Source organism: Netta rufina, assembly GCF_964035555.1.
Source record: "Netta rufina genome assembly, chromosome: 21".
Classification (NCBI taxonomy): Eukaryota; Metazoa; Chordata; class Aves; order Anseriformes; family Anatidae; genus Netta; species Netta rufina.
In genome coordinates, this window is record NC_140145.1 from 4,186,615 (window position 1) to 4,204,860 (window position 18,246).

Sequence of the window (18,246 nt, forward strand, 5' to 3'; positions counted from 1 at the left end):
ATGCTTTAGGGATAAAATAAATCAACAGGCATAAAAGAGGATCTCAGAGGCAAACAGGAAAATCTGCACATAATAACAAAGATAGTAACTATCTGGCAAATCTACATCACAAGGAAGAAAAATACTATGATTAAACATAATAAGACTTCACTTGAAATGTAAAATACTCAGGAACAAATCCTGCCAACTGGCATAAGAGCCAGCAAACAGGAAGTAGCTGACGATGCAGGAAAGCCCATCGCACAGGGGAAAGACAACATTAGAGAACCAGATGCTACTACACAGGCTTCGCCATCGCGCTGCAGAGTGATTTCTATTGCTCGTTTCTGAAGTGTGTGAGTTTCAGTCCTCCCGGCTTTTGTTCACACTGCAGCACTTCTTGAATTCTGAGCCAGTAACAGGTGCCCAAGCAAAAAAAATACTGTTGTTCCTTTGCAGATTCTCGTGTCTGTGAGCTACTGACACCACTGGCTCAAGCATCCTTTCTTAGTGTTTGCCAGCATTGCACTCCTTCTACAGCTGAATCCTAGGTAATAGCAAGACTCAGATTAGCTTCACTAGATGAAAAATGAAGAGCTTGCACTGCCACTTAATGGTTTCCTCCCTGAAACTATAAGCACTGAGCATAGTCTTGTTACAGTCAGGATAAGGGGCTCCCTTTATCCCACTACCTGTATGATACTTAGATTGCATGAAGACCATTCAGTACGAAACATGAATGATATTCATGCAGTCTAAGATTTCACACATTAAGGTAATAGATTACAATTGCAAACGTGAACTCACAAATTACAGAAAGCAGTTTTGCCTCATAAACTCCTGAATGTCTTGGCATTTGGAGTTAGTTTTGAACCCTTCCTAACCCTTCAGTTATAGCTTGTACTACATAGTTTTAAACTTGACTTTCAACTTTCAGTAATCATTTGCATGTGTGTGTATCTTCAAAGAATGGTATTTGCAACTATGTGTTGTAATGGGAGGCTAATTAACACAAATATGGTTATTAGCAAGTTACAGACATTTACAAGACAAAAACACCAGACCAAAGCCTATGGCTTACTGCGTCACAGGGACAGAGAATCTCAAGGATGGACTCGTCCCAGCCAGGACTCTGCCACTAACTACATTACCATGGGCAAATCGCCGACACTCTACAACTCTTCCCCTTCTGTAGTGGGATAGTAAGACTCATTTACTTTGCTGGGGAGTTCTCCAGCTTAATTAAATCATTACCTTTAAATTAAAGGCACTACAGAAATGCCAGGAAGTAGCGTCTGAATTAGAAGGTGGAGGTGACACCCTAAATGAAGCAAGACTATTTTCATCGTCAACAGCAGGCACAGTAAAAGGTCATTCGTGGCATAATTGCAAAACCGCATTCCAAGCTTCTGAAGGTAAGATGACTTTTCCCAAAACTTCATTAAGGAAGAGGATATGTCCCAGCATCACTAGATGGCTGAAATGCTATAGTGTCACAGGTAATCTACAAGGATTTCATAACTGCTAATCTTCCCTTTTCCTTATTTTTTGTTTTTCTAATAGCAACACAATATCACGGCTCTTTGAAAGAACACTCTTTCCACAGGCAACTGTTTTCAGTATGATCAAAGACCTATTAAGAAAATTGCAGAGGATCATTTCCCTTCAAGTCAGTAATGTTCAGCACTGTTTTCAATCTTTTCTTTATAAGAGCCACAGTAGAGGCACTCCCACATTTTGTCTGGGAGAGCTTCTCCCAAATATCATTATATTCTAATATTCCCCATACGCAGTGGGAATTCTCAGCTCTGCACCAACATTAGGACGGTTCTAAAAGATTCAATATCACTATTCAGGCTTTTTATTTTGAAAGTATTGGAAGAAACTTATTCTTAAACCATAGGAAATAGGACGGTCCTCAGCAGAGGCCCAGTTTTACTGCGTATTCCCAAAAGAGCCTCAACTCAGTGTCAGGTGTGAAGCTGTGCATGTCCCACATCTCCAACTGCACTCCAGTTTTGTCACTGAATGTCCCAGATACCAAAAGACACATCCCGTCCCAAACGTCTTTCACCTGTAATGGGACGTCCTTGAAACCAGAACTAGGGAAACAGGTACCTACTTCTTTCTTTGCTGCACCTGAAAAAGATTACCCTGAAAAAAATCATTATACACAATCTTTATATTCAGAAGTAAGAGCATAAACACCAAGAAACACTGCATTTGCTGTCCACCTTTTAGCAATGAGGAGCAAGAAGTGCCATGGGAGAGGGCAGCCTCCAATTTCTTTCTGTTACATAAGAGCTCCCTGCACTGACTGGATGTGTATTATCTAACTGGTGTGGGTTAGTTAGAAAATAGCAGAAGATGCTCTGAGAATTACATCTGCCACAAAGAATTCCACAGATTATCATCTTTTCTAAATATGATGACTTTGACTAAATATATACCTGCTTTAAAAACGTGCATCTGTGACCAGGAAGACCAAAACGGCTGTGAATTAAGTTTTAAAATAAGACAGAAGGCATACTTTTAGTATCATGGCCAAACAACCAGGTTCTCTGCTCATGTCTATCAGTCAGCTGCCTACTGACCACTTTGGGGCATTTCAGGAAGAAGTCCTAAAGTTTTCCTTTAAAAAAAGAGAGAAAAAAATGGGCAGAGGACTCTTACAGGACACCAAGAGAAAGGTTAATGACAAAGGTCAACTCTTATTTGACCTCAGAGAACCCACAGCAGGGATCACCCTGGAGACACAAGCCCCCAGGAACCAGTTTCCATCGGTACCGCCGCTCCTGAACACTTTTTTCGGATGGAGCTGGAACCAGGAATTAACACAGTTCTCACAGCAGGTCACTGGCCTTAGGTGAGTCGTAACTTCTCATGCTACTTCCCCTGCCGTAATGTGGCTAGTGTTAAAGCACCATATTATGTTGCTGCAACAATTCATATTTGCAACGTACTTTGAAGGTCTGAAGAGTTGTGTTCACTAATTATTACCTGTCTTGAGACATGAACTGAATATTCAAAGTGCTAGCTTGATTCATATGCAAGTGCACGTCACATAAGTATGTGGTATGCACTGAGACTCAACAAATAAAAGCAAAGATTGCTTTTAAAGAAGACTTCATTATGAAGTCAGCTTTGAGCACAAAAATATATGATTTTATTACCACAGCTCTTCTATTAGACCAGATTTAAATTGTTCCTTGTTTCAGATTAGCACTTTATAAAACATCAGTTTGAAAAACAAATACCAACCAGCACAAGACAAATAGGTCGTGCAAAACTTGGTTCTGCCCCCAGCTGTCCCTAAAGGGAAAGTCTGATGTTGGAGATCTCGTAACCTTTGCTATCAAGCTGAAAGCTAGCAGATAAGTTCCACGGGGCGGTTACTGGGTACTGCCAAGCCAGAGCTTACCCTAGAAATACTGTAGTGCTGGTGATGCTACATCCCAGCAGGCAGGCATTTTTATCCTCTCTTTGGTCAGGCACTTTTCAGCCTTCCCATAAATGAAGATGCTTCTCCCCTCCCTTGCCAGAGCATCCCACATATTCTGTACTTGAAGACAAAAAAAAAGAGATGACAAAACTGTTGCTCAAAGTAACATTACAAACAGGTGAATAAGATAATGATTTAAATACATGTATACATGTATAAATAGCCTGTGTATGCATGCTGGGGGATAGCTTCCTGAAAAGGAACCTTTCTATGCATGGAAGGAAAATGGTGCTTCGTGGTCAGTCTCCGCACTAGAGATTCCTATTTGAGGGTGAGGGAGCAAACTACAATTTCCTCGGCTAATAACAGAGCAATGTTGGATCTTCAGGCTTCTTCCTGTAACATGCTGAGGACCAAGCGACTGCTTGGTACCTCCCAAGACTGGGCCTTTGCATTTCCAGAAGGAGCAACCCCTGTCTAAATATCATAATAAAAAGCCACAACAGCACTCAGCTAAATTTTCATTCTAACCCTTTCCACTTTGCTACCGCAAACAGAACCAAACCATCCTGGCCAACTTACGCTGACAGCAACGACTGGGTTTGTATCCCTTGCACCCTATTACTGCCCTACAAACATATTTTAATGCAGCATAAACAAATACGCTGATTTGCTTAACACCACATCGAGTCCTAGCGATTAAAGTATGTATATGCACAGAGCAAAATTCATACATGCGCAGACGCATTTGTAAGCTCCGAAGACAGAAATTATCGGTATTGCCAAACGCAGAATATGCATTACGGTTAATTACACGAGACAGTTGAGTGCCGCCAAGCCTACTTCATTTCTAATTAGAAAAACTTCGGCGATCGTTTTCTTCCCCGCTGCTATCGCCTGACGGGAATAAACGAGGAGTCCCCTCTAGGGACTGAGCAGCGCATCCTGGCACGCGTTCGTGTCCAAACCTGGGCTGGCAGCGCCCGGCTCGAAGGCGAGAGGCGCCCCGCAAGGTGCAGCGCGATGCCCCAGCGCCCATCCCAGTGCTGGTGGCACCTGTTTGCCAGGTCCATGGGGCAAGGACCCTCCTGGAGAAGGGTTTTTCCTTCGGCGTGGCTCGCACCCCGTGTTCGTGGGGGCTGCGCCTCCCCAGCGGGTGCTGCCCCCTGGGCTGGGGATGCTGCTGGCACCCCGCAGCCCCTCCAGCATCCCTGCCGGGGCTGCCCGAAGAAGCAGCGCCGTGCCAAGCCCGGCCAAACAAAGGACTCCTCCTTTGATTTCCCATAAAATTAAGGCAAAGCAGAGAACAATACCACCGGGGGGCTCACAATGGGCGCCGCTGCAGCCCGCCTCACCCTACCCCACCGCAGGGCGAGACGGAGCCGGGACCCCTGCAACCCCACCGCGCTCCGAGCCCCGACCCCAAAACCCCAAATGCCAGCCGGGGACCCCATCCAGGAGCCCCAAAAGCCCCAAAAAAGCAGCGCTGCCCTCACCTGCCACCGTGTACCGGTCCAGGTAGTTGAGCACGTTGCCCACGCTGAGGATGCCGGCGGCGGCCACGCGTGCCCTGCCGAGGCTCGGCGCCTTGCGGCGGGCTGCGGGGCGCTCGGGCGGCGGGTTCATGCTGCCCGACAGCGTCTGCACCTCGCCCTCCGCTCCCCGGCCGCAGCAGCCGCGCTCGCCCTCCTCTTCTTCCTCCTCCTCCTCCTCCTCCTCCTCTTCCTCGTCACCGGCTCGGAGCCGCCCGCCGCAAGCCGGGCTGCTGCCGGAGGAGCCGTCGCTTTCCAGGCACATCATGGGGCTGCGGGAGGCAGCGCCGCGGAGCCTCCAGCGCGGAGCCGCCGCCACCACCGAGCCTCCTCCTCCTCCTCTTCCTCCTCCTCCTCCTCCTCCTCCTCCGCCGCCTCAGCGCCGCATCCCGCGGCCGCCCCAGCCCCAGCCCCAGCCCCTGCCCGCGGGACCGGCGGCTGCCGCCTGACAGCCGGGGGCGGGGCCAGGCAGGGAGGGGGCGGGGTCTGGTTGAGGCTCCGCCCACTCCCCCCCCCCCCCCCCAGTGCTGTCAGGGGTTGGGGTTTGGCGGGAGGGGGTTCTCCTCAGGGACCCCCGGGGATATGGGGGAACACGGGGGGCTCGGCACGGTTCAGTGTGGGTCCAAATAATGGGTGCTCCAGCTCCAGTGTTATTAAGCTGTGGTGCTATGCAGCCGCTGAGGGAACGCTCGTTGTGTGTGGAGCCCGGGTGGCAGACGGGGCTCAAGATGATTACCAGGGCCAGTTGGTGGCTGAGGGGAAAATGCATAAGCCCCACCTCAGCCCACCTTTGGATTAGGTTTTAACCCCAAACCCACCTCTACCTCAAGTTTTAACCCCACCTTCACCTCAAGTTTTAACCCTAAGCCCATCTCCACCTCAAGTTTTAACCCCACCTTCACCTCACGTTTTAACCCTAAGCCCACCTCCGCCTCAGTTTTTTTTCCCACCTCCACCTCAGGTTTTAACCACAAGCCCACACAAAAAGCTCCTCGCGTAGTTTCAGCTCCCGGGGCCATCTACACAAGGTAGCGCTGCCAGGGAAGGGACGACGTGAGGCGAGGTGAGGGCGAGTGGCGATGTTCTGCAGCGTGCCGCCGACCTCGCTGCTTCCTGCCTGCCCCCCCGGGATTTTCCTACTGCACAGCAGTGACTTCGGGAACAACTCATGGCTTCAAAGGAAGTAAAATGGCTCCAAATTCCCCGTGCTGAGAGCAGTTTTGCCCCGCTCCCTACGAAGTTCCACCTTGGAGCTAAGGGCCAAGAGACATTTCATTTCAAAAGGAGAGTCCTTCAAAGAGATAAAAGCGTTCATAACCTGAGTGGCTCCAGCCTGTCGTACCTGTAGTAAAACTACAAAAGCTAGCTCCAAAGCGAGGAATAAAATGACACCTAGGAGCTCACGTGTGCCTACCCAGGAGCAGTAGGTTATGATTTCAGGTTTCTTACCTCCAGAACTGTACCATGAGTGAGGCCTTCGCCTCTGGGATACGTACCTAAAACCTGTCACCCACCTCTGAACAAACCAGCGTTACTCAGAGGAGCAGCACGGTGTGGTGTGTGTGCTCAGCACGGCTTTGTCACACCCTCCTCGGCACTGGAACCAGTCTCAGCTGTGACCAGGCACCGATGACAGCAGGACCAGACTGTGTCCTAATCCGGGGAGAAACTGCAGCATGAAACCTGGCGGTGCTGCAGGTGAGAAGGGCATTTTCTGGGGAGGCAGCATGCCATTCGGTTCTGTTTGGGCAATGCGCCATGAAGGAAAAGAGTGAGCACTGTTTCTGATGACACTCGATACTCCCAGTAACGGTAAGTGACGTTTTTACCTTGAGAATAGGTCTGCATAGATGTTACAGAGCTGGTTTCGGTCACAGAAACAGAGTAGCTTGCGGTAATAGAGATGATAGATATAGTTAACTTGTCTGAATCTAGGGAAATTTATTTACCCCATAACAGCATTTGCAGTTCAGATTTGACTGACTGCATGGTAAAGTTTATACTGACAAGACTGCTTTTTTACATTCCCACTAATTGCATTATTCAAGTGGCATATAAGGTATATGTGCTTCTGAAGTTCCAGAAGTTCCACAGAGGCCAGCCAAAACATCCAGGATCCCTCACAGGTCTGCTCAGCACCGTCTACTCCAAAGTCTGTTCCACACCGCTTGTGCTCCCCATGGGCATTGCACACAGATCCCAAAGACTAGTCCTGTTTTGCAAACAGGACACTGTGTAGAAGATGTTAGCAAGATTAACAGGTAAGGCAAAATTAAAGAGCTTAGTTTTATGCATGGAAATGCTTCCTCTGAAAGCCATTAGGAAAGGACAGTGTTCTTGATAAGCAGAAGTTTTTTTTGTTTTGATTTGTTTTTCAATTTCTAACCAATATCAAGTACACAAACGCAGCTGATAATGAAGTTAAGGTGGCTTGCTGCACATTGAAATAGCTGCCTAAAAAGACTGTGGAGTGGCTTCTCCAAATCCCCCAGATCCAGCAAATCCCCAAGAGGAGAGTGATCAGCCCAAATGCCAACTTGCTGTAGAAGGCTAACATACATTCAAAAGTCCAGGCAGGCTTCTGATGACTGTCAAACATGGAGCAATGCAGAACTGAGCTGAAGGCGCTTCACGTAAGACCATCCTTTTATTTCTGACACAGAGAGGAGCTTCAGCTCAGAAACCTCTACAGATACAGCACAAAGAAGGAGGCCTTGATCAGGTAGTTACTTCCACAGCCATGCAAGGTCTTACAGCCAACCATAACACCTTCAACTCCACATGACAATTCACAAACAGAGAAGATGCCAATACATAAATCGTGTGACATGGATGCAAAGGAAAAACAGAGGGAACTGGAAAAAATGTAATGTAATTGGCATTACTGGCATGATGATTCATATGACTGAACTGCTAAAATCACTGGTTACTACCTCTTCAGAGGGGCAGAGTAGATTCCAGCTTAAATACACTGCTGTTTTTTTTTTGCTGTTACAGGTTGTTGAGAGGGGATTTGATTACAGAGTGCAAGCTCTATCATGGGGAGAAAAATGCCAGTACTAAGAGCTCTAATCAAGTGGAGAAAGGCATAGCAAGAACCAGAACAATGGCTCAGAGCTGGAGTTAGAAAAATCCTAATGAATCATCTGTTTCACTTTTGTTAGACTGATTATCCCCTGGAACAAAATGCTAAAGAAGGGGTGTATTCTCCATCCCTTTGTGTTCTTGGATCCAGGTTGATTGCCTTTCTAGAAGGTGCGTTATTGAGCTCAAACATGAGCTATTGCACACCACACAGACAACTGGCTGTAATTTAATGGTAGGAGGTCAAGTTAGATGGGTTAAAGTCCCAACTCTGAAGACAGAAATTCTTACACTGCCTACCAAGTACACGTTTTCTACACCCACTTCAGTCTCTAGAGTGATCTGAGTGTAGCCCCAAGGAAAACACGTTACAACAACCTGATCTTCAAATGGTGTTTGCTAAACAGTAGTGTTCTCTTAGCCATGGTCATAGAGACGGACAGCACCTTCCCAGAAACTGTCATACTATGTTCTCTAGAAACTGGGAAGCTCCCTCACACTGGAAACGCTACCAGGAAGTGAACAGATAGAAGACAATGACAGAACTCTCTCCAGTCCTACCCATTGTGGGGCTTTGAACAGATTGCAACTCTGCAAGAACAAGAATAACCTGCAATTGCCCACCTACGTTCCCATTATGCCCACTATCTCCTGGCTTCTTTTTTCTTCAGTAATTTCTTAGCTGAATTAACCTGTTGCTAGGAATTGATCTTACACAGCAGCATTTATAAGCTCACCCACCTCAGAAGTGTCTTGTACCATATGTTGTAATGGGTAGAACTGCTGAGAATCAAGCAGGTCTTCCAAATCAGCCAAGGGGGCTACACATTAGCATATAGCTCCACATTTTCCAACAGTCACTCTTTCAAACAGACTCTCTCCCTAAGATATCTGAGGAGACCAGACTCCCAATTTGTGTGTTCAGTGCTCAGTGATGTGAGAAACCCCCTGGTCAACATCCTTCTCCACTCTCTTATATGACATGTCTCACTGAGGAGAGCTTTGGACACCAGTGCACTGAAACCTGTTTGCACATGGTGCCACATGCACAGAGCAGCACAGTCAGACCATGTCCCCGTCAGAAGCATTTCATTATGCAGAGAAGATATGAAAAATGCTCCATGATAAACAGAAGTTTTACAGAGCTCTCAGAAGGCAAATCAGGCTTCATCTCAATGTCAAAATGTATTGGTCTTTTAATCGGTTCCCTTGATCCAACAGATATGTGATGGAGGCAGAGATAGTGAATCAAAGGAAAAATAATGAACGGGAGCTGCCATCCCAAGGCTCAGTTGCTTTCTAACCCTCATGCTGTAGTGCTTGAAACGATAAATTGGATGCAGAAGCAGCTGTATTGCCATGAAAACATTTAGCTTTTGCAGAATACTAGCAGCCACTCTCTTCCTCTACTGCAATCCTACATAAGTGCCTGAATATTTGTTTGGGAATTTTTTGGTTACAATATTTTTTAGCATTCTAGTCTGTCTATCATAGTATATCTCATGCCAACCACAACGGAAAAAAAATAATAATTCCTTCCCACATCCAACAAGAAAAAGCACAACACACACAAACACCATACCAAAAATCTCCAGGCCTAGCAGACTGTTCAGAATCACAGCATCCAGAGGAGTTGTTGCAGCAGGCAAACGCACCGTTATCCTTTGCAATTTCAAGTGAATGGCCTTTGATGTTCAGGACTGTTGAGTGTAGTAATCCATCTCCAAAAATACTGACCTTCATTATACTCAGAGGAGGCTCAGTGCTCCAAATAAACAGAGCTTGTGGTCTCACCTCAGGTCCCAGCGGGACTACAATTACTAGCACACCACATTTTTGGCAAGTTTTGTCCCATGTTTGAATGGAAGATGTTGAGCCTGAACTACTGCCTCCCCCCACCAGAGGAGTCAGATTCTGCAGATGATAACATGAGTATTTGCTGTTAGTGTCCCACTTCTCAGAACAGCTAAATACTTGAGGTCTGATTAACTAGCATTTAAGAATCCAGAGTGGAATGGAGAGTTACAGAAATAGCATTCTTGCACCACCCCAGCATTTTAGGAAGGCACTGCCAGGTCCATGTGGGAGCAGAGGAATCCCAAAACAATAGGGACAGACCCAGCAGTTACCAGTTTATAAACAGCTTCCTGGCATCTTACAAAAGAGCTTAAGCCACGAGAAGGGGATCCTTACAAAAACAACATCAACAGAAATGGTTGCACCGTTTGCCTTTGCCCACATAAGGACAGATAAGAAATGAGGTCACACAAAGTGGAGCAGGCTGAAACTCTACAGCTCTAACTGCATGGTTTTCACAGTCAACTTAACTCGTTTCAAGACCAAATTTCCTCGAGGAACTTGGAAAATTCCAGCTCATTGCTAGCAGCTGTAATTAAGGCCAAGCATCCATTGTACCAAACATTGTCCCCAAAATCACAATCCCAGTCCCATAACCTCATCTGATTTATGTTAACACTTCATCAGGGTCACTTGAATTTATAGTACTCCATGTGGGCTCAAGCTATTTGCATTTAAAAACAGCTATAGCCTCAGCACCTGTAGGGTCAATCTGTATATTCAGAAGAGGGATTTATTTTATTTCTCATTTAGTAATTTTTATGCCTTTTCAGCATTTACAGTGAAGCCATGTGGTTTATAATGTGATACTGGGGACAGACTCTCTAGGACTGAACAGCAGTCACATCCTTGGACTGAATGATTGCTTACAAGTGTAGGGGACAGGATTTGACAACTCAATCTATAGGATGGAGGGCACCAGCTTTTATTCTTCAGCAGTTCAAGTCTCCAGAGTCCACAGTGGTGATTGGCCTACTTGATCAAAGAAAACTGAACACACATGGGTTGCTTCCCTAGTGAATTGCTCTGCCCAACTTATAAGAAGATCAAGAACATGCAGAGAGCTCTTTGACCAGTTACAGCAAATTCTGTACCACAAGCAGGATAAAAGTAATTCAAAGCTAAACCACTACTCAAAAATTAGAAAGTTTCTACTCAAGGTAATGGTGGCTACACGTACTAGCAAGATTCTTTGAAGGGGTCACAGTTTGAAGCAAGATCAGGGAATGTAAAAATGTTCTGAAGAAGAACGTCCAAATTATTCTGGGACCATCTAGGTCTTGAAAGAGAAAGGAGGTTTTCAATCCACTGTCCAGGTAAAGTAGCATGGAGTAGGGGAGTGGGCAGATTTGAATTTAAGCTTGTTTTTTATTGCACGGAAAGCAAAGGAGAGAACACTTACGTGAGATAGATGCAGAGTAAAGGGACGCATGTTGTGGGTTACAAAACTAACTGCAGCTCTATAAATTATTATCAGCTACTATTTCTTAGTTCAAGCAATCTTGTTTCCTAATCAGAGAAATTTTAAATTAAGCATCATCTTCAACAAGAAAGAGAGCTGATCACGTAATTGTTTGTTATGATTTGTGTGGGAGTGCTCCTACCTGGATTGTCTTTCTTGTATGCAAACAGAATACAGTTTATGAGTAATTTCCACTTCTCTGTATAGTGTCTGGTGTTTTAACAGGGCCTATTTCACAAAGCTGAAACAATCATGAGTCCAATTAGGAGAGGAATAATAACAATCAAGGAAGCCACTCACTGAGAAAGAGGCTACAAAATGCATACTATAACCACCAAAAAAAAAAAAAAAGACATTTTTTGATAAATTCAAAACCGTAGATAAAACAAATTGATAACGAAGCAAAAGGACAAAATATTCTGTAAACAATATTTTCATTTTCAAGTCTATTTTAACATAAGAGTAGTGTTGACAGTGTACTACCTCCATCATTAGATAAAGGAGTAGAGCTGTCAACAACAGACTGTGCTGCAGTCTGAAGGTACTAAGGCTTAAGATGCTTTTAAGTCAGAACTTCAGAGATTGTTAAAAGAGCTGGATGAGGGCTCTCTGCTCTGCTGACACAAGACATGCTGATAGCTGTTAACATGGAGAGCTTCCAGAAGCCTGGAAGCGAGTTCATGTTGTGCTGATATTTTATAAGTATAAATACAGGTCTGCCAACCTGACAGTAGTTGTGAGTAAAATAACATAAAGACTGGCACGGGACTCGATTAATCGAGAAATATGGGGATCATGTAATTAGTACCAATGCACAAACATTTATTAAAAAGTAAAAAGGTAATAATTACCAAATGAAATTAATTTTTATTCTAATGGGATCAAAATTTTGCTTGCCTGCTGAAAGGTAACAACATCACTATAATGGATTTTGCACAACACTTAATTTGGTATTATATAACATGCTGATTAGGGATTCACAACAATTCAGACTTAACACAAGATGTTAAATGAATTAGACTTGGCTATATAACAAGTCACAAGATGTAATTGTAAGGGGAGATATATTACTAAGCGTATTTCTGAAGGAGTCCCTCAGGAAGTTTAGCTCTGTTTGTTTTAATATATTGTTAGTGACAAGAAGAAAAGCAATCAACAACCAGGGCTACAGTATCTAGTAAAATAAGAGTGGCAGAGCTTACTGCTGGAACAATCTGGATTGGTTGGTAAACTGGAATAATATATTTTAACAGCTAGGAACACAGAACATAGGTCTTACAGGACAAAATTCTTCAGTCTGGAAATGTGGCTGGGCTGACAGCAAAAGCTCAATTGAATGTGAGCTCCCAGTTGAGTGCTGCGGAAGAAAAGGGCTATGAACATCACAGAAACCTAGAGTAGGAAGCGAGTGACATCACCTTTTAATTGTGGTGCCACATCCACTGCTGACACAACAAGTACAGTTTCGTTGACTACCACTCCAGAATGCTGTTGATAAATAGAAGAGTGAGTACTCAGGAAACAGCTGCAAGAAAGATGAAGGGGCTGGGAACGACATTTTAAAATGAAAAATTCAAGAAGCTCAGTGGGTTTGGATTTTTAGGCCAAGGGCTTACTTGCACAGATTTTTGAGCACATATACAGGAAAATGAATTCTGTTGCTACAGCCTCTATCTGTGTAACAAAACTGTAAAAAATAAAAAATAAAAATAAATCCTTTCCAGCTAGGATGTGAAGCTACATAGATTTAAAGTACAAACAAAATTTGTGTTTATCGATAATTAGCTGAACCAATTCACCAGCAATTGTTGCAGTTCTACGTTACAAATTTTTTAAGTCAAAATCAGATACTTTTCTAAAACCTGTATAGTTCAAACAGGAAACTGTTGCCAGCTAGCTCTTTTTAGCAGGTAATTCTTCCCAGACAGGTACATCGCATACCTGGTGCTCGGAGATGCCAAAGCTGATCTTCTCCAACTTCATTCTGAAATGTAATCTACAGCCAGACCAACGCGCAATCACATAACCATGCAAGCCAAGACAAAAGAACAAGGCAATCTTATGCCTAGAGGTGAGAGAAGACTGAGCATCATTGGCAAACTTCTCCACTGTAAAGAAGGCTGGGCTGCATACTGGAAAAACTCACCGCAGCAGGAAGAATATCGCAAGCTCTTCAACCTGCATCATTTCCTAAAGCGACTCAATCAGCAATATTCACACGGCTGTATCCTATGCCTTATTCTGTGAATTACAGTGATACTGGTAAACGTGTGGAAAGAACATTAAAAATAAAACCTTTGCAAGTGAGGTCCACATCTTGCAGTAGAGGATCTGGTTGAATACTACTGTAACTCACTTTTTCCTGCCATTCATAAGCTGCACAAATTGCCATCAGCAGTTCCTTTAATTGAATTACAGCGTGGCTGTGGAATCAGGAAATGTGCTTTCTACTCAGGGGAAGAGAATGTAGAGGTAGAGATTGGCACATCCTTTCAGGATACATATATTCAATGTTGATTCATGGGCAGGTCTGAAATTCTTTTAGCAAAATGTGTATTGGCCTGGAAAGCTCTCAGGAACAGTTATCCCAAAAAACAGAGGTGAGGGGCATTTAGTAACCACTGATGGAAATAACCAGACTCCACCTTAATACTGCTCCTAGAAATAGTTCAGTTTCCAGCCCATTAGAAAAAAAAAATAGAATTATCTGCTGATGGCACCTGGTCCTTATGATGGTAGCTAGTTCAGCTGCATCTCTTTTATCCTTTCCATAAAACGTGGGACTGGAAAAGCCTTCCAGACCTTCATATTCTAAAAACTTTCCCACAGCTCCCATACCCTTTTGCTCTTTGACTCATGCTATCTTTTGGGTTAAATATATTTAGTTTCCTATTGTTCATTCCTATGATATATTTATAGACAGAATCTTGCCCCTCACAGGGTAGGCTCTTACCTTCACTCATAAAACTGGTTCTTAGGATGACTGGGAAATGGATAACCTTTTTCTGCGCTTGTTTCCATGCTAAGAGCTCCATGCAGAACTCTAGAGATGTCATTCCTACTTTGTGCCATATATTAATAACCCTTTATCTTTTCCTGATTACTAGATCTACAATTACATGTTTCCTGCCTGACAGGCTGGATCCACCCTTTGACTGGCCTTATATCTAGTCTTCTTCCTCATCTGATTTCACCTAAGTGTTCTGTATAGCAGAAATCCTTGCTGACTTACAGGCTCATAATCCCGCACCTTGTATTGCTGAATTGTATCCATTTCAGTTGCATTAGATTTAAAAATTCTCCATAAATGTAAACCAATACAAAATATTGAATAAGATCACATGGATTATTAGAAATTTCATTTCTCAATACTCTCATCTCATTTCAGTGCTGCTTGTCTCATCTTTTAAAGATTCAGCCTAAAACGCGCTTATTCTCACATCCTCACTTGCAAATTATTCCCTTGGTAATCTGATATGAATTGTTTTACTGGGATTCATATCTCTTGTTATCTTCCCTGTCTTATGAAAGGAATTGCACAGCTAAATTGAGCATTATTCCTGTTTCATAAAACCAAATGGGACTTTGTCCCTTTGCCCCCTTCCCTTCCAATTACTCTTTCAATATTCCCAATTTATGATGATCAAAGACCTGTTAGCCAGATCACTTTTTCCTAACTCTTAAATATAGTTCTTCTCTTCTCTGCTTGTAGGGTCCTATTCTCAAAAGGCAGATTTGTTCAAACACTCTGCTGCTATATTCGAGTTCTTTCAGTATGCCAGAGAGAGGAGTCCTGCATTCAGGAGGAATTCCAGTAATATTTGTAAAATAGCTGACAAAAATTCCAGGCCTTCTCCATATTTAACTAAGTTGGGCTCCCTAATCAGTTTTCCTCCTGAAACAGAAAATCTGATTCACAAACCTACTTTTGTTTATCCTTTCATTTAATTTAAATAGAACCAGCTTATGATCACCCAAGGTAGGATAATGTTTTTCAGCAGCTTTTTTATAATATCCTTACCACATGCAGAAATCGTATTTGAAATTATATCATCTCTTGTTGATTCAGGCACATTTTGATGAGAAAGAACTGTCAGATATAATATCCAGGACAATCTGACCTTACATTTAATAGCATCTTCTCTCCGGTCTATTATCTGGGAGGTGTGTCTTCATATGATAGTTACCAGTAATATGTCTCTTTTTAATAATCCTGCTAAGATTTTATGCAGATATGACTCTAATGAAAGAGAGAAGCCTTCTAGCACCAACCTGGTAGAGCTTTTTATCCATGCAGTCCCTTTCTAGTTCCTTACAGCCTGTCTTGTCTTTAGCACAGGAGAAAGGGGAGCAGTTGTCCTGCATGGATTTTTCCGGACAATGCAAATGGATTTTGGAGCTGTAGTTTACACATAAATTCCATGTTGCAAGGAAGACTGAGAAAGTTAAAAGCTCATCACAACGTCAACACTTTATGTTAGAAACATTAATAAGTCAGGGCCTGCCATTAGCTCTGTTGGCAGCTTTAGACTATGCCACAGTCAGACAGTAGCTAGAGGATGATGAGAGAGCAGTGAAAGTTTCCCATCACCGTTGATCCTATCTGAAAAACATTTTTCACCGTTACAAAAAACATGTTCAGTGATGCCCCTGACTCCTTGGCTTTTGCTTATTGAAAAATAACCAAGGCCTTGGAAATACTGGTGTTGTAAAAAACAGCCAGAGCTTTCTTTGTGAAGAAACCACAACTTGTGAAGGACTTCACAATCCAACAATACCCAAGCCACAGCGCTTTTATCACCACAAAGTAGCTGGCCCTTAATACCACATGAATGTTTTGTGAGCTCTTTTCCAGAGAAACATTTTTAGCATTTGGGTTTTCCTTCATTTTTGTGGACTGAACTCCCTGTGGAATGGGCAATGAAACACAATGCCGTTTTTCACATCTGAGCACCATGGGACTAGCACTGCCCTTCCCCACCCCCAGCCCACTGAGAAGTGCGCCCTAAAAGCAGCGTAATTATGTAACTGACCTCTGAACAGTAACTTTCCCTCTTAGCACTTGGAAACATCCACCTCCCACACAAGCATGGCAGGGTTAACCGGCAGCTTGTTTGGATCGCGCAGGTAGGAGTTGATTTGCCCTTGTCGCAGTTATCACTGAGAGGGTGAGAAAAACTAGTTCAACAAGATGCAAAGCCTGAGCTGACTTCAGGCCGTAAGAATGCCCCGCTCCATCTAAGCAGCTCCCTGGAGAGGTGTGGTTTTGGCACAGCATCAGGCAGAATTATACCCGATAACTAAATGCAGTTCTGACAGCCCCCATTGCTGGCCCTGAACAAGCCACTTCATTTCCTTTCTTCCTCCATTCAATGGTCACCAAGTAAAACAAAGGTCTCTGACGAGATGAAAAAGTGTTACCACTTCAGAGGAAACCTCCAAAAGTTGGGCGAGCCAAACGGTGCAAGCCTTTGCACAGACAAACCTACAGAAGGCTGTGCATACAGGTTATATCTGCACAGCTTTCTGATGCTGGCGCTCTCCAGCTCATCCACTAGCGTTTCCAAGAAAAACACAATCTCTGTAATGTTCTTTGAAGCGAAGCAAAAATACTAAAACATCATGACAGTCCAAACCGTATTTCAGGTGAGCAGCAAGTTACTGTCTCTGCTGAGCTTTGATTAGCCTGAACAGCTAGAGAGCAAGCGACTAGGAAAGCTGTCGCTGCCAACCAGCACAGCAGGCGTTCCCCAGATGGGTGATAACGGCTGTGCAGCCTTCCCAGTGGTGTTTTACTTCCTTACGCATGAAATCCAAGGCTTCTTTCAGAATCATCATCTAGGTTTGCAGACATGAAAAGAAACACCTTTAGAAAGAGCCCATGAGCAACCTGGTTTGTCCTTCTGACCTTCAGTGGTGACAGAGACCCCCAGGCCAGGTGTTCTGCGGTGACGATGCAGGGATGGGTTTACCAAAATGCTTAAAGGTGGCTGTAGTTCTTTGCTGCTGGCATTTCCTCCTAAGTCATACAGCTGCCTGTGCCACGAGTCAGGCCCCTCGTCACTACCACAGCTTCCTCCAGCCCAGAAAACACAGGAACAGTGAGGGCTGTGGAGAAGAACGGCCCTTTCGGTGCTTGCTGCATCCTGCTTGGCCCTGCACTCCATCCCCACAACTGGCTGCATGTTGGTGCTGTGAGCAGTAACATCAAGGATCCCAGTGAGCACATTTGCACTGCAAACTCCAGTGCTAAGGAATCCAGCCGAACAGCCAGCTGCAGCGTGCTTCATGTCTCTGGCTGGAGAGCATGGGGCCCCTAACTCAAACTAGCCCCCAGATACATTAGCCTCCAGATAAGCTACTCACAGCCTGCCCCTGCTCATATCCAGAGGCAGAGAGAATTCCCTCTGAAGCAGCCACCCTGCTGTGCTGTGAGCTTTTATAAAGCACAAAACCTAAGGGGCTTCCAACAGGGAGCATCAGCCCACACTCCTAACATCCCCTTGGGCTGCAACACCTTTAGTCAAGGCCTTCACACCAATATCTTTACCTTTTTTCCCTCCCATTTCTTTAGAAAAGAGGTACCTCTGTGAGGGACAGGGGCTGCATCCTTTACCTTAAGCACAGTGTGCTTCTTGAGGCAATACGCTGACACAGCCTACTCTGCAGGATGCTCTTTTTAGTTAAGGTGTTTGAGTACAAGGTGTAATACGCAGGAAACCGCAGAAATCTCTTGCTAAATTGTGGGTGAAGCAGTAACCTCTCGGGAGGTTTGCGGTACCAGCTGCTGCGAGGTGGCAGGGAAGGATTGCTGTCACCGTGCGGTGCGAAGCGAGGTGCAACATCCCGCCCAGTGGGTGCTTGTGGTACAGCAAGCCCACGAACACCGA

General features: G+C 44.4%; 1 protein-coding gene across 1 annotated transcript in view; it reads right to left on the minus strand.

The window, feature by feature from the left end:
* The window catches only part of SPNS2 (SPNS lysolipid transporter 2, sphingosine-1-phosphate), a gene marked incomplete at both ends in the record, with an annotated part of 132,290 nt that extends 127,069 nt beyond the window's left edge, over nucleotides 1–5,221 (minus strand). The window contains one exon of the mRNA XM_084299649.1: nucleotides 4,918–5,221. Within this exon, the coding sequence (XP_084155775.1) occupies nucleotides 4,918–5,221 (304 nt within the window). The remainder of the gene's footprint in view (nucleotides 1–4,917) is intronic.
* Nucleotides 5,222–18,246: the final 13,025 nt, after the last annotated feature.